The 23,601-nt window shown below is 37.4% G+C and overlaps 1 protein-coding gene and 2 non-coding genes across 3 annotated transcripts; all 3 read right to left on the bottom strand.

Moving 5' to 3' along the window:
* Positions 1-95: 95 nt before the first annotated feature.
* Positions 96-6,046, bottom strand: LOC111802120 (ABC transporter B family member 4). Its single transcript, XM_023686381.2, has 13 exons — positions 5,846-6,046; positions 5,427-5,564; positions 4,885-5,254; positions 4,719-4,773; positions 4,463-4,638; positions 4,159-4,380; positions 3,842-4,080; positions 3,231-3,756; positions 2,867-3,140; positions 1,904-2,775; positions 1,545-1,811; positions 1,202-1,465; positions 96-919 (listed from the first exon to the last, which is right to left on the bottom strand). The coding sequence occupies exons 3-13, from the start codon at positions 5,176-5,178 to the stop codon at positions 257-259; spliced, it is 3,852 nt and encodes a 1,283-aa protein (XP_023542149.2). The 5' UTR covers positions 5,179-5,254; positions 5,427-5,564; positions 5,846-6,046; the 3' UTR covers positions 96-256.
* Positions 6,047-10,451: 4,405 nt separating this feature from the next.
* TRNAH-GUG (transfer RNA histidin (anticodon GUG)) lies at positions 10,452-10,523 on the bottom strand. Its single transcript has one exon. It is a non-coding gene; the product is annotated as a tRNA-His (tRNA).
* Positions 10,524-17,285: 6,762 nt separating this feature from the next.
* On the bottom strand, positions 17,286-17,357 carry TRNAH-GUG (transfer RNA histidin (anticodon GUG)). Its single transcript has one exon. It is a non-coding gene; the product is annotated as a tRNA-His (tRNA).
* Between the last annotated feature and the right edge of the window lie 6,244 nt (positions 17,358-23,601).

Genomic DNA, 23,601 nt, shown 5'->3' with positions numbered 1-23,601 from the left:
CAATTATTTGATTTACTCGACCATCACAATTATCTTTTTCTTTTAAATTTTATTTGATCTTTAAAAACATTTCTAAAAAATAAGAAAACTAGAAATGAAAGTAATATTGATAAGATACCACTATTGACTAAACTTATAAAGTTATGATTCACCTAATTTACTTCAACAATACAACTTCAAACATAAAACACAATTCTCTGTTATACATAATTTGCAGAAAGAGAAAGATAAGCACAGAGTTCAAGTCCATTAGGACTTAGGTGTTGGGAGAGGAAGCAGCAGCTGAACTGTGGAGCTGAACTAAAGAGGCATAAAACCCGTCTTTGATCGCAATAAGCTTCTCGTGCTTGCCTTTCTCGACGATGACTCCGTTCTTAACAACAGCGATCACATCAGCATTCATGATTGTCGAGAGCCGATGAGCCACCACGACCGTGGTTCTATTCACCATCACTCTGTCTAATGCATCTTGCACCACTCGTTCCGACTCTGCGTCCAGTGCGCTCGTGGCTTCATCGAGCAGTAGTATTTTTGGGTCCTTTATGATGGCTCGAGCAATGGCCACTCGTTGCTTTTGGCCACCCGACAACTGCAGTCCCCTCTCCCCGACATTTGTGTCGTATCCTTGTTGTAATCCACTGATGAACCTGTGTGCATTCGCGTACTCCGCTGCTCTTATTATCTCCTCCTCGCTCGCCTCCCCTCCCTTGCCGTATGCTATGTTGTTTCGTATGGTTTCGTTGAACAGCATTGGCTCTTGGCTCACCAGCCCCATTTGCTGTCTCAGCCATCTCAGCTGAAACTCTTTGATTTCTACTCCGTCGATTGTTATGCTGCCCGAATCAGGATCGTAAAACCTCTGCAATAGCGCTATCACTGTCGACTTACCACTTCCACTTTCTCCCACCAGAGCTACTGTCTGGATAGATCAAACACAAACATCGTATCATAATCATAATCATAATCATATGTTAGAAATCACATATCTCCAAATTGGTAGGATATTGCTCACTTTGAGCTTAAGCTCTCATGGCTTTGTTTTGGGCTTCCCCAAAAGGCCTCACACCAACGGAGATGCATTCCTTACTTATAAAACCCATGATCATTCCCTAAATTAACCAATATGGGACTCCCTCCCAACAATCCTCAACATCATAAACATCATAATCATTAAAGGAATATGATTTTTTGAGCAACCAACCTGGCCAGGACGAATGTGCAGGCACAGGTCTCTGAATATTTGGACGTTTGGCCTTAAAGGGTACTTGAAGCTTATATGTTTAAGCTCAATTTCTCCCTTCACATCGCCTAATACCGTCCCAGATTCGTCGCTGGGATCGATGCTGGAGGGTCTGTCTATAATTGCAAACACGGAAGCAGCAGCAGCCTTGGCTTTGGTAGTGTCTTGAGTCATGGAGCTCGAGTGAGAGATTCCAGTAGCTGCCATTGACAAGGCAAAGAACACCTGCGCTTCTCATATATGATTAAAAGAGATATCAAATATGAAACAAGCAGCAAAAGAGATGGGTAGAACATTGATTTACTTGAAAGACATCAGGAAACGTCGTTCGACCGTGCTGCACGAGAAGGGATCCTACGTAGAATGTGAGGGCATATACGTTGAACAATATTAAGAAGGAGACTCCAAAGCCAACTCCACTAATAAGGCCTTGTTTTATCCCTGTTTTGAGAGGAGCTTCACATTTGGTTTTGTACATATCCATCACTTTATCTTCTGCACAGAAAGAAGCAACTGTTCTTATGCCTCCTACTGCATCATTTGCGACTTGGCTGGCTTCCTCATACATACTCTGCATAGCCAAACCAACCCTTTATGAGCTATGCAAATTAAAACCCATGAGAGGAATTAGGTGACCATATATATATATATATATATATATACCTTGGCATCACCGCTAAATCCCTGTATGAATTTGATTTGTATATAGCCATTGATTCCAATGAGAGGAATGAGAGCAAGAACGATGAGAGCCAATTCCCAGCTTGCAGCAAAAGCAATGGCCAAACCTGCAACTGCAGATGCAAGGTTGCCTATGTTCTGAGACAGCGAATCACCGACTAGAGCTCTCACGGATGCGGCATCGGACGATAGTCTTGCACCAATCGCCCCACTTGAGTGTTCAGGTTCATCAAACCAACTTACCTCCATACGAACCACCTTCTCGAAACACAGTGATCTAATACGTTCGATTAATTTACATCCCGCGACCGAGAAGAAGTATGCTCTCCATGGATGTGCCACCAGTGATGTCACCCCAAGAACTATGTAAATGAGAGCCCAGAACTTGGTATCCTTTTTCAGCTGATCCGGGGGCAGGTAAAATGTCTTGATGACAGTAGAAACCAGTAATCCAAAGATGGGAAGTAGCACCCCACACAACACTGCCCCAATAGTTCCAATTATAAGCACTGGAATCTCAGGCTTGTTAAGTGCAGCAAGGCGACCAAGAGAAACGGGAGGAGATTTTGAGGTCTCTTCAATTGTGTCTTCGATGTCACCAGCATTCGGTAAGTCGATTCCAGTGGTTAAACCAAACACAGACAAAGACCGTCGGCTACTGCGACTAACTGATGATCCCCTACTTATGGATCTCAAGTAAGACGCCCTTTGACTTGACTGTCTCATTGATTCCAGAGAAAGCTCTGTTCGATTCACATCTTTGGAAGCGTGTTCCGAGTCTTTGTTCGCTTCCTGCAGGCGTATTAGTTGTGAATATGCGCCATCTGGATCGCTGACGAGTTCCGAGTGGGAACCTGCTCAATTACCACAACCAATAAAGAACATGTGAAAAATTAAATAAGGCTGTAATCAGCAATGAAGAACAACCATTACTCTTATTTCTACCTTTCTCAACCATCTTTCCTCTATGAATTACAGCAATCATATCGGCGTTCCTGACCGTGCTCAAACGATGGGCAACAATCACAGTACTTCTGTTGATCATAATCCTATCTAAAGCCTCTTGCACCACCCTCTCCGATTCTGCATCGAGCGCACTCGTGGCTTCATCTAGAAGTAGAATTCGAGGGTTCTTCAGAATTGCCCTTGCTATTGCAATCCTCTGCTTTTGCCCACCAGACAACTGAGTTCCATGCTCCCCCACCAGGGTGTTCAATCCCTAACACCATCAAAATAAAATTTATACATACATACATACATACATACATACAACTTATACAAGAGAATAAATATATGAACATGGTAGAACCTGAGGCAGTTTATCAATAAATTTAGCAGCATTTGCTAGTTCACATGCACCCTTAATTTCCTCATCAGTTGCCTCATCCTTGCCATATGCTATATTCTCTTTAATGGAGGCACTGAAGAGTATTGGCTCTTGGCTGACAAGACCAATTTTCGTCCGAATCCATCGAAGCTGAAACTCTTTCAGGTTAATGCCATCGATGAGCACCTCACCGGACTGTGGATCATAGAATCTCTCGATCAAACTGATCACGGTGGACTTGCCACTCCCACTCTCCCCAACCAATGCTGCAGTAGTGCCAGATGGAATATGAAGAGAGAACCCACTGAATATGGGTTCATCTGGCCTGGTTGGATAACTGAAATGGACATCCTTCAAATCTATGTCCCCTCGAATATCGTCTAATGTTTTACCCTTTGGATCGTAAACGTCAATGTTTGGCCTCCTTTCAATTGTCTCAAACATCTTGTATGCAGCAGCTTGACCCGCAGCAAATGCACTCAAGCATGGCGATATTTGTCCTAGAGACCTGAAACAAGTCACATGTAGATGTTTCCTTCAGAAAAATGAAGCTCAAAATGTTTTAATGGCGAAGAAGAATGTTATGCACTCACATTGAGCCTGCCAAAACAGCTATGATGACATTTATCACTTGGCCCCCATTATATCCTTTCTCTATTATCATCTTTCCGCCAAACCAAACAGCTAAAGAGTACGTACAAAATACGATCATCATTACCATGCCGATTCCTATTCCGCCTCCCAGGCCTTCCTTCACACCTGATTTGTAAGCCTGAGTTAGGAACTTCTTGTAACTGCTCACGGCTTGCTTCTCACCCGTAAATGATGCAACCTAAGAACATCGAAGTTTTAAGTTTTAAATTTTAACGTTCATCTTTCCAAATAGTAGAGAGATAGATGAATCCTATACCGTTCTTATTGAGCCAATAGTCTGTTCAACAACATTTGCAGCACTGGCATAAGCACTTTGCCCCCGAGAAGCCATTTGGGACATGTATCGAGCAATTGTTGCTCCTGCTAGCACAAGAAGAGGGATAGCAGATACCATTACAAGTGCCAGCAGCCAGCCTCTTACGAAAGCTATGGTGAAGCCTCCAATGAAGGTTGTAACTAGTTGAATGGTTTTCCCAACCTGTATATGAACAACAACAATGTTAGTTTCCATTTGTTTCATTGCATTTGTAAAATCATGTCGGAATTGTGAACTACGATACCTTCTCACCCATGGCATCTTGAATGAGGATGGTATCACCAGACATTCTTCCCACAACCTCTCCGGTATTTGTTTCGTTGTCGAAGAACGCAACATCTTGTCTCAATATAGTTTTCAAATACAACCCTCGAATCCGAGCAGCCTGTCTCTCCCCCGTCACTATCCAGCAAGACACCTCTGCAGATACGTTATCTAATTAAACACATCCCATTTCATTTATACACATATATTACAGTCTTATTTCGGTATCCACTTACGAAGAAACGCCGCTGCACCAGTTCCCACAGCCAAGTACACATAATTTAGGCACACCTAAATTCATCAGGTTGCAAAGGTCAATCAGCTGATGAGATACATGTATGTATATATATGAATCTAGGATCTCAGAAACCAAGCAATTTCATAATAGAATTTTCATTTAACCTTGGAAACTTTCGAAACGATGTCGTGCGTGTCCGGACTACTCCCAAAAGTATTGATCACTTGTCCAAAGATCACAGTCATTAGAGGCATTCCAATTCCATTCCCCATGCTTCCAATGATTCCAACTAGCATAAGTATGTAATCATATGAATCCGCAAACGAGAAGAGCTTAAGAAAAGGAACAGATTTTCCTTTCTCCTCTTTTTCTTCTTCTTCTTTCTTCTTGTTCTTCACTCCTTTCTGCTCCCCATTCAAGCTCGAGTTGCTCGGTGCCGATGTCGATGGTGATGCCATTTTCCCCTTCCCAACCTCGCCCTCCTACTTTAATCTACTTCCTCTCTAACTAACGTAAATAACCGAAATCAGCACGCTAGATATGCATCAATGGCAGCAGAAACAAAAAGGATCAGATTATGAAACAGCTTGAATCATAATTTCAACGCCTAGAAGTATATAATTTCATAAACCCTAGAAATTTTGGATGCAAAAACACAAAAAAAAATCACAAAACAGAGGAGGATTAAACCGAAAGGAAACGATACCTAAAGAGATGGATGTCGATGTTATGGTTCCAAACGGATGCACGAAATAGAACCGGTTATTGATTTAAAGCACTCACCGACTGCTTCTGGCTGTTCGTTCACTACAACGCATTTGATATACATTTAGTCAACTCCAACCTTCAAGAGAAACAGACAGAGAAGCAAATGAATATGGTGCGTTGTTAATACAAGCAAGCAAGCGACTACGACTACTTGATTTATTATATTGTTTCTGTGTGATTAATGAAGCAACGAAAACGACGAAGGAATACAGATAAGCTAAGTGAAGTACGTAAAAGAAGACGCAAGAATCAGGACCAAGTCCTCGTTCATTTTCTGGATTTCGAATAATCAAAAACTGATTCCAAGTGCGTTTTAAGCAAGAACAGTATATGAATGTTCGTCGTTTTCGCCGATACCTGTTCATCAAATCAAACCAGCATTCATTTGAGGAACGAGTGTTGATCACAGGATTCAGAAACCGGCTTGTTGATTGAAGATATGATCAACCAACAACTTTTTCTTGACGGAGTATTCGGTTGACTTCGATTATAAAAATAGAAGCAGAGGCCAGATATGGAACGTCATGTGATAGGTTTTTGTGTGTTTTTTTCGAATAAATAATATGGTGGGAAGCGGCCAAGGCTGTAAGAAAGTAGGTGTATTTTTCATCCTCTCTCTCCTTTACTCTTCTATTTCTCATTAATGATAGCAACCGCCTTCTAAAGAAGGATGAAATACAAAAGTAACATGGAAGCTCCCATTTTGGCATAAAAATGTTTATAAAATTAGTAAGAATTAGAGAAAAATATAAGAAAAAAAAAATAGTCGGTCTAATTCAATTTCGAGGGGTAAATCGGTCATTTTGAACTGAGGTCGGGATTAGGTTTGATTGGATTGATAGGATGAAGGAAAAGAAAAGTGATTAGAAAGAAAATGAGGTTTTAGAGTCTTTAGATAGAGAAAGTGGAAATCCGCTGATGGTTTGGAATCAGAATTTTGCTGAACTTTCCTCACGAGAAATGCTCAGAGGCATTCGGAGAACCATTTGGGGTTTTGATTTGATCAAATCCATTGAGAATCGAGGAAAAACGATAGATAAGTTTTTGGTGTTCTTTATTTCGGTTTTCCTTCAAATTTGAAAGACTTTATTGGAATTAGGTTCGAAATTTTTGGTAACGTTGATATTGGAGGAATTTCACACAAGATTCATGAAGGAAGTTAGAGTTGAGTCGAATTGGAAGGTGATGTTTGACTAACGTCAAGAAATGGTAAGTTTATTGTTGAGGCGGATGAAAAATTAAGAGAAACCACCACAGAACCCGGCCAGCTACGATATTGCCACGTGTCAAGCATGGATTGGATGAGGAAAAATTAGAATTAATCTGCACTTGGTAGGGTTCAAAGGCGCGTTGGTTTGCTCACGACCTACGTTCGACCTGGAACTAAGAGTGATCTGCTCTAGCCGACCCAACCCACTTTGCACCCCCACCAATGGGATTTTGCCACTTGTCGCTCTGAGGGTGCGTCTATACGAGCACGTGCCCTGTGCGGAGTGTTCTTCCACGTGTGTGGCCGCACGTTGGCGCGTGAGTGACATCTTTTTGCTTTGTTTGGTCTTCGTTTATCCCTTTTCTTCCTGATTTCAATACTAACCATATTTTGACTTGAATTAGGACCTACCTTCAAAATTTCAAGAATATTGGAGCTCCTAACATGTGAAAAAACTAGCTCGGGAAGGCACGCGTCATCTAACTACGTAATCACATGGACTCTAAGACGAACTAGCATGTGAGCATTCTTTACGTTAGTGGTTAGAAAATGCATGTTGAAAACTTCAAAAGAGCGTTTTAGGATGAGTATGTACTGTATGTATGTTATGGTAAAATTACCGTTATGCCCCGAGGTTGAAATTTCCAATTAGCATGCAGTTTTATCTACTTTGCAAAGCTAGAAAGAGAATATGCATGAGGAGAATATGAGTTGGGCATTATGGATGAGCAAGTTGTTCATGATGTAAGAAATTACCAAAATGCCCCTATGATGAGATTTATGATAAATGTTATTTCATATGCTTTTCGTTAGGTTAGAAAGAAGGATGGACTATTGTGATCTGTGCTCCAAGTGATTGTGGATGTCATCTCCCCGTTAAACTTTCTTGTGTGTATGTTTGCATGATATAGTATGTTTTGAGACTTTTTATTTTCCTTGTAGAGAGTGTTTATCTGCACAGAGATAGGGCGTTAAAAGTAGATTGGCTAGACAATGAGCTAGGTCAGGACATCTCCAGTAGACTGAGCACCTTAGGATCGTGATCGACAATTAGAGGGTCTAAACTCTAGTGCTCCTAAACTAAGAAAGACTCAAGGCGTTATAACAAAACAACCTAGATCTAAAGTTCGTGTTAAGCCACCTAGGAGCCTTATAAATCCAATAGACCTCCTCAACTCCAATAGACATTCGTATACCGACAAACTAATAGGTATCTGCGTCGTCATACACTTAGGACAAGTTTATAGTGTAGACTACTTGGCATTTCCACATGAGATAGTGACATCTGAATCACCTCAACGCGCTACACTATTTGGCTTAGGCCTGGCTCGACGGTACCTGTACTATTACTGTTTAGTAAGGCACGTGCTAAGGTTTTACTAGAGGGGATAGGAGTCAGAGACTTTGGTGATACCATCACACTACTACAGGGCATTTTAAGTATTCTTAGTTACCTTTGTGATGGAAGTCTACTAGGTTCTTAGGAGTGTGTAGATGGTTTAGATCTTATCTCGCGTTTCTAGGACGCTCAAGGTTAACTCCTTGAAGCTAATCCAATCTTTGAGTGCGCACAGGTCTAGACCTTTGATCACCGTGCACAATTTTAAGGTACACGATCTACTGTAACCATATTGAATTAGGTCAACGTATAAATTGTTCTAGCTTTAAAACCCTAATCTTAACTTGGTTCTCTTGTACATGTTTTATTATCGAGATATTCCTATTGATCACATAAAGCACAAATCACCTTGATCAACCCTAGGTACCATGAAGGTCTACTTGGTTCCTAGGGTGGCTCGGTGACTTAACGTGGACTTCTGGCTCCAAGGTACTCTGTTTTGACTTCTTTAGTCTTTCTTAGTTTAGTTGAGAAAAATGCTCTTTGGAGCTCCTCAACCTCCATATTCTAACCACCAAAGATAAGATATGCTCATAGCTAGTACGTCCTAGTGATCCCAACAAGTATTACTTAAGAAAAATCTGAGTGTCTACTAACACGGATGACGCTACCTTCCTAAGCTACATTTTTTTTTTTTTGCATGTTAATAACTCCAAAATTTACTGAAATTTCTCTGATAGATTCTAATTCAAGCCCTAATAAGGTCAATATTGAAATCCGGATGAAAACTTATAGTCGAATGGAGGTCGAACAGGCCAAAAAAATATCACGTCATTTGCCCTCACGCGTCGCCATGCGCGGGTAAGATGGTTCCACGTGCGAGTACAAACATGCACAAGGAGGGATATGCGGGTCAACGTTGTGACACGTGGCAACCTCAGATTTGCGCGTTCATGTCCTAGGGACTATATTCAATCATTGGCATAATTGAAATTTCCTCGATTATTCTCATATCGACACGTGGTCCATGTAGGCAGGCGTTTCTAAGTTGGGTTGTGTCAGATCGCGGTTTGGGTTGGCAAGTTGGTTCTCATATCACTTTGCTCTCCAAATCCGCGTGTGCTAACAGACGTTGTCGCACATCCCTCACCGTCCTCGAACCTCGTCAGAACACTGACTTTCAGTCGGACTCAACTCGAGGTTTCTTCACAAAATTTGTGTGAAATCCCTTCAAGAATAACATAATAAAATTTTAAAACTTAAACTCTTTCAAAATTTTACAGATAAGAGGAAAATCGAGATAAAAACCTAGAAAGCTTACCTCCCATTTTTCCTCAATTCTTGATGGATTTGAGTAATTCAAACACCCAAATTAGTCTTTCAACGTCCGTTTAACAATTCTTGTGAAGGAGCTTAAGCCAAAACAGACTTAAGGTTGTCGTTTGGAACGATTTTTGGTTTTTCTCTTTCTCACCCTCAAACCCTCACTTCCTCCTTTTCTTTTCAAGTTTAGGGCTCTTACATACCCCTCGTTGAGATTTTTCTCAATTTTTTTTTTATTTTTTATATTGATTCTTTTAATTTTTTTAACCATTCTTTTCTTCTTCGTCATCCTTAAATTGGTAAAATTAATCATCGTTGAGATTCAGATGTTATAGTTAAAGTGGGAACCGCTCTAGCTCTAGCACCCTAATTTTAACAAACTACATTAGTGCATGTTTATTAGAGAGATGTTACTATCGATCACAAAAACGCTTGCTCATGACATGATTGGACCACCCCGATTATTACTTTTCCGAGAATCATTTTTTTTTTCCTCCCTTCCCTTTTCAATTTTTATTTTTCTTTCTTCCTCGTTGATCATCCAACTCATCGTTACCAAATATCTAATTAAGAAATAGAGGCAGAAATGACCAAAATGCCTCTATAGGGAGACTTTCATCATTTTTTCTAATTTGTTTTTTACTATTTTGTTTTATATTTTTTTAATTCTATTTTATTAGCATTTATTACTTCTATTTCATTTTGAAATCAAAAAATTTAAAGCCCTCAATAAAATTCTAGAAATTCAAACTTTCAAAGAAAATGAAGTATTTAATTCTAGTCATGGCTTGTGTCTTACGTTTTTAAGCAAAGACAAAAGTCGTATTGCACGAGTAACGGGTAGGATTGAGAAAGTCGGGGTTAGCATTTAAATAAAAAAGTGTTAGTGTTGGTAAGATTTAATTTGTTTTATATGCATATGCCTTTTCCTTATTTATTAAATGGTTACCTTATATAACACTGTGGAATTCTCACCACTAAACTACAACTACAGCCACTTGGATATTTAGTCAACATTCATCACTTTCATGATTAAGGATAAACCAACAAACTTCTAATTTGCTTCACCAGTTTGTAGCTAAATAAAGGAATGTGGCTGCTGGGATTCGAGCCCAGGTCTCCACGGCCACAACGTGGAATTCTCACCACTAAACTACAGCCACTTGGATATTTAGTCATCGTTTTCATGATTAAGAATAAACCAACAAACTTCTAATTTGCTTCACCCGATTGTAGCTAAAAGAATAAATGTGGCTGCTAGGATTCAAGCCCAAGTCTCCACGGCCACACCATAGAATTCTCAGGAAAGAAAACTTCTCTAGAATTTTTCTTCATATCATATCATTATCATAACTTTTCATGTAATTTCTGGGTTGTGTATCTTGTCAAAACATCTTATTGTTAGGCCATTCATATCATACATCTTATCATGTCATGTGTATCATATCATAAGCATAACGTGTCTCCCAACATATCATGTGATACAGTAAACCTATCATATTATAAAGCATATCACAATATTCGTCATATCGTCAAACGTATCATACCATAACATATATCTTATCATTCACATAACATATTATAGTCATTATCATTTCGTAATACATATTATATTCACATAGACATATCATAATCATATCGTTTCATAAACATATCATAATCATATAGACATATCATAGTCATATCGTTCCATAACCATATCTTAATCATATCGTTTCCTAAACAATTCACACATATCAAACATATAAGACGTGTAATCATACAAACATCAACTTTTAACCAAATCGATAGTAAGGTCACTTACTTGATTGACCTTAGTCGGTATTCTCCCTAAATTTAACTGCTTGAGTTTGTCCTTTGAGGTTGTTCCAAATATTGTCGACCCTATCAGACATTCAACTAATTTCCTTAGCAAATTTCTTTTGCTAACTTAATTCAACTTAAATTGAGTAAACGAACCCTATACTTAACTTATTTGCCTTAAATAAGGTCAAAATTGGCTTCGAGATGTTAAAAAACCTAGAAAATGATATATTATTTGTATATCGAGCTGCCTAAGCCGAGGAGCCGAGGAGCTGAGGAGTCTAGCCGTGATGCGTTGAGTCAAGGAGTTGACATCTGCATGCGCAGTGTCACAATCGCACTTTGATGGCAGCGGACTTGCGATTGTGCGACACTCACTTTCCAGCAACAAGTGAGTTAAGCCCATTCGTTCTTGCATCGCCTACGGCCAAACGACATATGCTCGAGCCTCTAGCCCCGGTTCAAGAAGAAAGTTTTAGAAATTGGGGGTAGAGAGATTTCGAAAGAGAATTTTGAAAGCAAGATTTGAGAAATTGGAAATGGTGTTATATGGGAATGTAAGCAAAAAGGCAATAACAACGACTTACTACATATAACTATCGGGTAGGAAGCAGTTGACAATTAGTCATATCCTCCTATAGCATATTTTTGGGTATTTTAGCCCTGGCATGTGTAGACACAATACCCTCATACTGACCCAATATGGAATGGTAAAGACCTATCTAGGATGAAAGCATATAAAAGGGGTTTGGAATAGGCATGCAACCATGGACAACATGTCCTGGACAAGCAAGACCGAGATATCTGTCATGCGGCCATTGACAACACGCCTTGGACATGCATGACCGTGACATCCTCCCCCACTCAATTGGTTGACGTTCCTATCAACCAACCTGAACAAGCAAGATTAGGACATCTGTCATTAATATTTTTAAGATTTCTAAAAATCCAATCTCGCCAGAGATTCTTTCCGAGGGAAGGCTTCATGGGTATTCTTCTCCTCTGTGATCTGTTTTCCACGAGGCCAGGTTTATTTATATGGCTAGATAATATTTTTGACCTCAGTTCGGTTTCAGGTCATTCGCATCGAGCTCTTGTTCTTCCTTCGAGCCTCCATTCACAAATTGATCTTGAATTAGTGCAATGTTATGCCCACCACTTTGAATGTCATCAACGTACATAAGATAATCTGACCTTTTATGCAGATGACTAAAGTTGTACCTCGTCAATCAAGCAAATATTTAAACAAATGATAAATACAATAGCTTTATTTACTAAGAATCGCACGATTATTATCAAGATGGAAAATTGTGATGACTGGACTACATATTTAGTTGGCATTCCACTTACCACACCTCGTATCTCTCAAAACAAATAATTTTAGAAAAAATTGAGTATTAGAAATACTCGGTAGGTAACCCATTAATTGGGTTCAGGTATGCATACACAAAACATAGACATGCAACATGCACGAGACTGAAATCATTATTGTAAAAGATCTATCATTTTTATAATGAGTCATGGAAGACTTTACCCTAGCAGCTGAAATTCGACACCTATGCAGTAGAATCGGGACGAGCCCGTCACAACGTCTCATGATATTAAATGATTTTTTTAATTTTATCCATATTTTGAATTAATTTGGATTATTTCATTAACTAAACTTATTAAAATTTTATATAAGTTTATCATCGTTAATTTCATAAAAATATAATTTAATTTATTTTAAAAATAGAAATAATATATAATGTTATAATTTTTGACATTTTTGACTTAGATCTAAATGGATTCTTATTAATTAAATTAAATTAAATTAAATTATTGTATTTATATTATCGTATTACAAGATCAAGACAAATCAATGTGAATAAAATAAACTATTTGAATAAGAATAAATTAAAGAGTTGACTAAATTTATTATGTAAATTAAAAAATAATAATAAAGAAAAGAGCTAAATTTGCAAATAATAATAATAATAATAATAATAATAATAATAATAATAATAACTAAAAAAAAACAATATTCTTTGAGGAAATTAGGTTGGTTTAATATAGCAACTTTTAAAAATAAACAAAAAAACAAAAAATCCAACGTGAGAATGAAAGAACGCTACTAATATTCTTTACCCGAATAATTATATACTGCTAAGTCGTTGTTGTTGTCTTTACTTACATGCTATATAACACCATTTTCAATCTCTCGCTAAATCTTGCTTTCGAACTCTCTGCCCTGTTTTCTAAATCTTCTTCTTAAATCGGAGCCAGAGGCTTGAGCATACGTTGTTTGGCCGTAGGCGACGCGCAAACGAATTAGTTTAACTCACTTGTTGCTAAGAAATGAGTGCTGCACAATCACAAGTCCACTGCCAAGAAAACAGCTATTGTGAAAAATAATTTTTGAATTTTCAAAATAACATTATTTTTTTTTTTTTATAAAAGCAAGAGTATTTTTTATAATTTAGCTACACAAAACACAGTCTTCAAATAGACTGAAGGTACCCCACTCCAAAAGCCTGATTCGGTGTGGTACACCATTCCAAAAGCCTGATTCTGTGCTATCTCACCCGTGTTATTCTCGGTGTCTCAAGCATGTAATGTGTGATCCTGTCTCCCGAACTCCGATGACTCACCAGTGTTATTCTAATTCTCATCCAATGGAAGGTAAAGCCGAAGACAAAGACGATAACTCACCCGTGTCATTCGCATCCAATGGAAGGTAAAGAGGATAACTCACCCGTGTTATTCTCGGTTAGAAACTGTCGCGTGTCGATGGCTCCTATACCTCTAAAACTTGTATCCGACAGCTTGTTCTAAGAGTCATCTAGAGTTGGCTTCTTCTTCAAATTTGTAGTCCTAACATCCGTGGTACTAAACTTGTATTCGTTAGCTCGTTCTAAGTGTCATCCATATGGTTTGTACAGTGTGTTCCAAAAATCAAATCTCCTTAATTTCTCTCACAGATTTGTGGGTATTCTTACTCTCAAGCTAAAGAGATTGGTCTCATACAATATGAATTTTGAAGTAAAATTTCTAGTTTCTCTGTTCATAAAATAGAATGTCAACCCAGAATTGAAAGTTTATCTTCTAATCTTTGCAGCGTTTGTGTTCTTCACCAAAGTTGTTGATAACTCTCCAAAATTTTTGTAGTTAATTATGCACTCATGCAAATTATTTTCTCATTATTTGCTCCATTTGTTCTAATTAGTATGCACGAAATAGTTCATTGTAGCTTAACATGAAGAGAATATCAATTTGCATAATCGAGCCTAATTGTATATTTAATTAAGTTATTTAGCAAAATTTTAGAACATCCATGCTGAACCATGATGCTGTGACAAATTTTGAAACAACACTGCTCTCAAATTTGGAAACAAATTGTTGACCCTAATTCTGAAGCAATTCATAAAGCAAACTTTTCGGGATGACATAGAAATTTTAATCCACATCAGCAATCCACGTGGGTCATTGACTACCTAATTAGAAACATCGTAGGTGGACGATTTTATTCTTTCTCAGTCCTAAATGGAAAGAACAAACAATATAAAAGGAAAATGATACCTAAAAAGAGAAAGAGAGTCACATTTTGGAAAAGAAGAAGAAAAACTCTAATCCATCCATTGTTGAATAGGGCAAATAGGTGGACGTGAGAGCTCAAATGAAGGAAACTTCTATTGAAGAACAACAACAAAACTTGATAACTCTCTAATTTTTTACTCTCATTTCATATTCTATCAATTTTACATGATCTGTTAATTCAATTTGTAGTATGAAGAGCTAAATTTTATAAGGTTGGTGCAAAAGTTTTATTTAGTTTAAGTATGCTGTGGTGTGCTCTTAGTTTATTAAAGAGTTGTTAATGATGTTTGTTAATGATCTCGTGTTTCTAGGACGCTCGAGGTTAACTCCCTGAAGCTAATCCAATCTTTGAGTGCGCACAGGTCTAGACCTTTGATCACCGTTCACAATTTTAAGGTACACGATCTACTAGAACCATATTGACTTAGGTCAACGTATAAATTTTTCTAGCTTTAAAACCGTAATCTTAACTTGGTTCTCTCATGCATGCTTTATTATCGAGATATTCCTATTGATCACATAAAGCACAAATTACCTTGATCATCCCTAGATACCATGAAGGTTTACTTGGTTCCTAGGGTCGCTTGGTGAGTTAACGCGGACTTCCGACTCCAAGGTACTCTATTTTGACTTCTTTAGTCTTTCTTAGTTTAGTTGAGAAAAATGCTCTTTTGAGCTCCTCAACCTCCATATTCTGATGAGATATGCTCATAGCTAGTACGTCCTAGTGATCCCAACAAGTATTACTTGAGAAAAATCTGAACGTCTACTAACACAAATGACACTAACTTTCCTAAGCTACGTTTTTTTTTTACATGTTAAGAGCTCCCAAATTTACAGAAATTTCTCTGATAGATCCTAATTCAAGCCCTAATAAGGTCAATATTGAAATCCTAATGAAAACTTTTAGTTGAATGGAGGTCGAACGGGCAAAAAAAAATCACGTCATGTGCCCTCACGCGTCGCCATGCGCGGGTAAGATGGTTCCACATGCGAGTACAAACATGCACAAGGAGGGATATGTGTGTCCACGTTGCGACGCGGGAACCTTGATTCGCGTGTTCAGGTCCTAGGGACTATATTCAATAATTTGCATGTGTGAAATTCCTTCAATTATTCTCATTTCGACACGTGGTCCATGTAGGTTGGCATTTCTAAGTCGGGTTGGGTCAGATTGCAGTTTGGGTTGGCAAGTTGGTTCTTAAATCACTTTGCTCTCCAAATCCGCGTGTGCTAAGAGACGTTGTCGCACATCCCTCAATTAGCCAGCCGCACGTCCCTCACTTTGCTCTTAATTAGGCTCAAAATAGAAAACTCACCGTCCTCAAACCTCGTCAGAACACTGACTTTCGGTCTAAATCAACTCGAGGTTTCTTCACAAAATTTGTGTGAAATCCTTTCAAGAAGAACATAATAAAATTTTTAAACCTAATTCTTTCAAAATTTCACAGATAAGAGGAAAATCGAGATAAAAACCTAAAAAGCTTACCTCCCGTTTTTCGTCAATTCTTGATGGATTTGAGTAATTCAAACACCCAAATTAATCTTTCAGCGTCTGTTTAACAATTCTTATGAAGAAGCTTCGGCCGAAATGGACTCAAGGCTGCCGTTTGAAATTTTTTACTTTCTCTCTTTCTCACCCTCAAACCCTCACTTCCTCTTTTTCTTTTCTGGTTTAGGGCTCTTACATACCCCTCGTTGGGAACGGGTCATAATCATAACTTTACTCTTAGGGTTGACGTTGACTATTTTTTCTAATTTTTTATATCGATTCTCTTGATTTTTTAAGTATTTTTTTTTCTTGTAGGTCGTCTTGAAATTTGGCTTTTAAGGCCTTAATAAAATTTCAAAAATTTTAAACTTAAAAGAAAAGTAAGAAAATTAATCTTCGTTGCAAAAATTAATCCTCGTTAGGACTCAGATGTTATAGTCATCGTGAAAACCGCTCTATTTCTACACCCTAATTTTTACAAAGTACACTCGTGCATGTTTATTAGAGAAATATTACTATCGATTAGAAAATGCTTACTCATGACATAATTGGACCAGCCCATTATTACTTTTCCTAAAATTATTTTTTCTCTAATTAAGAAATAGAGATGGAAATCACCAAAATGTCTCTCCATGGTTGACTTTGACTTTTTTTTTTTTTTTTTGTAATTTTTTACTATTTTTTAATATAATTTTTTTTAGTTTACTATTTTTTAAACATTTATTACTTCTATTAAAGCCCTCAATAAAATTCTAGAAATTCAAACTTTTAAAGAAAAATGAAGTATTTAATTCTAGTCGAGCCCCGTGTCTTTTCCTTATTTATTAAATGGTTACCTTATATAACACCTTTCGTGATATCAAAATTAAATCTATTTTCTCAAATTCAATAAATGTGGCTATTGGGATTCGAGCCCAAGTCTCCACAACCACAACGTGGAATTCTCACCACTAAACTACAGCCACTTGAATGTTTAGCCAACATTCATCACTTTCATGATTAAGGATAAACCAACAAACTTCAAATTTGCTCGTTGGTAGCTATAAAAAGTAGATGTGGCTGCTGGGATTCGAGCCCAGGTCTCCACGGCCACAACGTGGAATTCTCACCACTAAACTACAGCCACTTGGATGTTTAGTCAACATTCATCACTTTCATGATTAAGGATAAACCAACAAACTTCAAATTTGCTCGTTGGTTACTATAAAAAGTAGATGTGGTTGCTGGGATTCAAGCTCAGGTCTCTATGGCCACAACGTGGAATTCTCACCACTAAACTATAGCCACTTCAAATATTTAGCCATCATTCATCGCTTTCATGATTAAGGATAAACAAAAAAAAAAATTCTAATTTGCTTCACCATTTGTTCATAAAAGCTCGTATTGATTTTGAGTAACGTTAATATGCTTTAATGGTCCGTAGCTAAAAAAAAGTAGATGTGATTGCTAGGATTTGAGCCCAAGTCTCCACGACAACAACATGAAATTTTCACCACTAAACTACAACCACAACTTCTTTAATATTTAGCCATCATTCATCACTTTCATGATTAAGGATAAACTAGCAAACTTCTAATTTTCTCAAACTAGTTTGTTCATAAGAGCCTATTTTGATGGTTTTGAATTATGTTAATATGGTTGAATAGTTTGTAGCTTAAAAATGGACATGGCTGCTGGGATTCAAGTCCAAGTCTCCACGGCCACAACGTGAAATTCTCACCACTAAACTATGATGGTGTTGAGTTATGTGCATGAGGTCCTAATATTTTTCCTTTTTCATTATCATGTAAGAAACCTCTCCCGCATTTTTCTTCATATCATATCATTATCATAACTTTTCATGTAATTTAGTCATATCGTCAAACGTATCATACCATAACATATATCATATAATTCACATAACATATTATAGTCCTATCATTTCGTCATACATATTATATTCATATAGACATATCATAATCATATCGTTTCATAAACATATCCTAATCATATAGACATATCATAATTATATCGTTTCATAATTATATCTTAATCATATCGTTTTCTAAACACTTCACACATATCAAACATATAATATGTGTAATCGTCCTTTGAGGTTGTTCCAAGTATTGTCGACCCTATCAGAAATTCACTTAATTTCCTAAGAAAATTTCTTTTTCTAACTTAATTTAACTTAAATTGAGTAAACGAACCTTATACTTAACTTATTTACCTTAAATAAGGTCAAAAATTGCTTCAGGAGGTTAAAAAACCTAGAAAATGATATATTATTTGTATATCGAGCTGCCTAAGCCGAGAAGCTGAGAAGTCGAGCCAAGATGCATTGAGTCAAGGAGTTGACATCTGCATGCGCGGTGCCACAATCGCATTTTGATGGCAGCAGACTTGCGATTGTGCAGCACTCACTTCCTAGCAACAAGTGAGTTAAGCCTATTCGTTCTTGCATCGCCTACGGCCACGATGTATGATTGACCCTCTGGAACCGGTTCAAGAAGAAAGTTTTAGAAAATGAGGGCAGAGAGATTTCGAAAGAGAGTTTTGAAAGCAAGATTTGAGAAATTGGAAATGGTGTTATATGGGAATGTAAGCAAAAAAAAAGCAACAACAACAGCTTACTGCATATAACCCCTATAGTATATTTTGGGGCATTTTAGCCCTTGCAGATGTAGACACAATTTTGGTGAACCGTCATACACCCTCGTACTGACCCAATTTGGAATGGTAAAGACCTATCTAGGATGAAAGCATGTTAAATGGGTTTGGAATAAGCATGCAACCATGGACAACATGTCCTAGACAAGCAAGATCGGGATATCTGTCATGCGGCCATTGACAACACACCTTGGACATGCATGACTGTCCATCCTCCCCCACTCAATTAGTTGACGTCCCTGTCAATCGACCCAAACAAGCAAGACTAGGACATCTGTCATGCGGCCATAAGCAACATGCTTTGGACAAGCATGATCGTTACACGAGGCATGTGTCGTTGTGGGGGTGAAGACGTGTGAGTGGGTCATGAATCGGGTCGAGGCATGGAGTTCAGGTCGCTCTCTCTGGATGTTCCTGCGGTGCGTGGGTTGTGGCCGTCGGTTATAGGCTTGGTTGGGCCGAGCGTTATAGATGGGCTTTGAGGCTTGGTTCGCAGCTACTAGGCTTCATGCTGGTCGTGAACCGAGGCTTGGGTTTGTCCTACTCGCGTCTTTGGGTTAAACTGAATGTTCATCATGGGTTGGCTCTTGTACTAAGTAACTCGAATCCAACCAAAAGTTGACCGAAATTGGTTGTCTTCTTCACCCGACTTGCTTGCAATTTTCTTCAATCTTCTCTCTCTTCCCGAATCATTTTCCGATTATTCTTTCTGTTGTCCTCCGTCTTCTGTGACCTTTGGTTCATCCTTCATCTTGTATGACCATCGATTCATCCTCCATCTTCTGTGACCTTCAGTTCGTTGTTTCCTTCACCCCCATGGCATCATGGGTATTCTTCTCCTCTGTGATCTATTTTCTCTCGAGATGGCAGGTGTATGGAGTCCTTGGACGTGTTGAGGAGCATTGAGGAAGCTTGGCCTCGTGGGTAGGTTGAAGATGTGAGAACTCCTAAATAAATACATGACATTTGTTCGGCTCGATTCAGGTCATTCGCATCGAGCTCTTGTTCTTCACTCGAGCCTTCGTGCACAAATAGATCTTGAATTGGTGTGGTGCTATGCCCACTGTTAGATGAACACGACTCTCCACAATGGTATGATATTGTCCACTTTAAGAATAAACTCTCATGGTTTGCTCTCGGCTACCCAAAAGACCTCGTACCAATGGAGATAGTATTATTTGATTATAAACCCATGATCACCTAAATTAGTCAATGTGGGACTTTCAAACCCACCATTTTGAACATCATCAACGTGCATAAAATAATCTGACATTTTAAGCAGTTAACTAAGGTTGTACCTGGTCTAACCAATATTTAAACAAATGACAAATACCATAGCTTTATTTACTAAGAATCCCTATTATTATCAAGTTTAGCCTTTAAAATAACAAATAACTTAAATCAATGAAATAAAATAAAATAATACAAAATTTGTAATGACTCGACCCCATAATTTAGTTGGGTTACGACTTGCTACTCCTTGTACGTCTTTGTCATTTTCTCGACATAAATTGTTTTAGAAAAAGTTGAGTATTAGAAATATTCGGTAAGTAACCCGTTAAATGGGGTCAGGTATGCATACACAAAACATAGACGTGCAACATGCACGGGACTTGAATCATTAATGTCAAAGATCTAACATTTTTGTAATGAGTCTTGAAAGACTTTACACTGAAATTCGACACTTAGGCAGTAGAATCGAGACGAGTCCGTCATAACGTCTCATGATATTAAATGAGTAATTGTCAACGTACATGTCATTCACATTTTATGTGTACATAATAATCCATGTATTAACATTTTTTAATTTTATTGATATTTTGAATTAATTTGGATTATTTTATTAACTAAACTTATTAAAATTCTATATAAGCTTATTATCATCGTTAATTTCGTATAAATATAATTTAAGTTATTCTAAAAATAAAAATTATATATAGACCAAATACATTTTTGACTTAAAGATCTAAATAGGTTCATATTCAATAAATTAAATTATTATATTTATATTATCATATTATAAGATCCGAAGAGAAATCAATGTGAACAAAATAAACCATTTGAATAAGAATAAAATTAAAGAGTTGACTAAATTTATTAGGTAAATTAAAAAATAATAATAAAGAAAAGAGCTAAATTTGCAAAAGAGAAAAAACTAAAATAGTAATATTCTTTGATTTTATTATGCAGGTGTAATTGGGAAATTAGGTTTGTGTAATATAGCAACTTTTAAAAATAAACAAAAAAAAATCCAACGTGTGAATGAAAGAACGCTACTAATACTCTTTACCCGAATAATTATATACTGCTAAGCCGTTGTTGTTGCCTTTACTTACATGCTATATAACACCGTTTTCTATCTCTCACCAAATCTTGCTTTCAAACTTTCGTTCGAAAATCTCTCTGCCCTCGTTTTCTAAACCTTCTTCTTAAATCGGAGCTAGAGGCTCGAGCATACGTTGCTTGGTCGTAGGCGACGCACAAACGAATGGCTTAACTCACTTGTTGCTAAGAAGTGAGTGCTGCACAATCAGAAGTCCACGGCCAAGAAAACAGCCATTGTGAAAAATAATTTTTGAACTTTCAAAATAACATTATTTTTTTTATTTCAAGAGTATTTTTTATAATTTAGCTATGCTGAACGTAATGGTCAAATAAACCAAAGGTTGTTGGTTCAATTGAACCAACCACATCATCGTCACTTCTACCTCAAGTTAGAAATTGTCGCGTGTCGATGGCTCTATACCTCTAAAACTTGTATTTGTCAGCTCGTTTTAATTTCTCTCACAAACTTGTGGGTATTCTTGCTCTGAAGCTAAAGAGATAAGTCTCGTATAATATGAATTTTAAAGTAAAATGTCGGTTCATAAAATAGAACGTCAACCCAAATTGAGAGTTTATCTTCTAATCTTTTCGGCCTTTGTGTTCTTTACCAAAGTTGTTGATAACTCTCCAAAATTTTTGTAGTTAATTATGCACTCATACAAACCATTTTCTCATTATTATGCTTACTCTAATTAGTATGCATGAAATAGTTCATTGTGATTTAACATGAAAATAATATCAATTTACATGAATCGAGCCCAATTGTACATTCAATTAAGTTATTTATCAAAATTTTAGACTATTTATACTGAACCATGATGCTGTAGCAAATTTGGAAACGCTGGCAAATTTTGGAAACAAATCGCTGACCCTGATTTTGAAGCAATCTGAAAAGCAAACTTTCGGGGATGACATAGAAATTTTAATCCACATCAGCGAGTTACGTGAGTCGTTGACTACCTAATTAGAAACATCCTAGTTGGACGATTTTATTCTTTCTCAGCCCTAAATGGAAAGAACAAACAATATAAATGGAAAAGGATACCTTAAAAGAGAAGAGATCAACATTTTAGAAAAGAAGAAGAAAAACCCTAATCCATCAGTTGTTGACAGTGAACGGAAAAGAAGACCAAGAATGATAGATTAGGGCAAAGAGGTAGACGTGAGAGCTCAAAGGAAGAAAACTTCAATTGAAGAACAGCAACAAAGCTTGATGACTCTCTAATTTTTTACTCTCATTTCATATTCTATCAATTTTACATGATTGAGATGTAGGTTCCTCTGTTTTATTCCGTTTGTATGAAAGAACTAAACTTTATAAGGTTGGTATTTAGTTTAAGTATGTTACAGTGTGCTGGCCAAATTACATACATAGTTCTTCTCTTATTCCGAAGAGAGAACAACGAACTTCTCATTAATACTCTAGTTCCATTGTTTAGTTGGTAGCTTTCGTTCACAATACACCTCCAATAAAATTGAAATGATACATAAAACATTCGCATGGCCCCTAAACCAAATATAAATGACTAGAATATGAGTTAGGACATTATGAATGAGCATGTTATTCGTAATTTTATTTCACATGTTTTTTCGTTAGGTTAGAAAGAAGGATGGACTATTGTGATCTCTTCTCCAAGTGGTTGTGGATGTTATCTCCCCATTAAACTTGCTTGCTTGTATGTTTGCATAATATAGTATGTTTTAGCTCCACGTGTTTGACTTTTTATTTTCCTTGTAGAGCGTGTTTATCTGCACAAAGCTAGGGCGTTAAAGTTAAATTGGCTAGACGATGAGCTAAGTCAGGACGTCTCCAATAGACTAAGCACCTTAGGTTCGTGATCGGCAATTAGAGGGTCTAAACCCTAGTGCTCTTAAACTAAGAAAGACTTGAAGCGTCATAACAGAACAACCTAGATCCAAAGTTCATGTTAAGCCACCTAGCAGTCTTAGAAATTCAATAGACCTCCTCAACTTTAATAGACATTTGTATACACCCTAACTAATAGGAATCTGCGTCGTCATACACTCCCTCTCAAGACGAGTTTACAGTGTAGACCCTTGGGCATTTCCACATGAGATAGTGACACCTGAATCACCTCAACACACTACACTATTTGGCTTAGGCCTGGCTCGACGGTACTTGTACTATTATTGTTTAGTAAGGCACGTGCTAAGGTTCTACTAGAGGGGATAGGAGTTAGAGACTTTGGTGATACCGTCACACTACTACAGGGCATTTTATGCATTCTTAGTTATCTTTGTGATGGAAGCCTACTAGGTTCTTAGGAGTGTGTAGACGGTTTAAATCTCATCTCGTGTTTCTAAGACGCTCAAGGTTAACTCCTTGAAGCTAATCCAATCTTTGAGTGCGCAAAAGTCTAGACCTTTGATCA

The sequence above is a fragment of the Cucurbita pepo genome, chromosome 9 (genome assembly GCF_057944985.1).
Source record: "Cucurbita pepo subsp. pepo isolate OVF chromosome 9, ASM5794498v1, whole genome shotgun sequence".
Lineage (NCBI taxonomy): Eukaryota > Viridiplantae > Streptophyta > Magnoliopsida > Cucurbitales > Cucurbitaceae > Cucurbita > Cucurbita pepo.
This window is presented reverse-complemented; position numbering and strand designations above follow the sequence as displayed.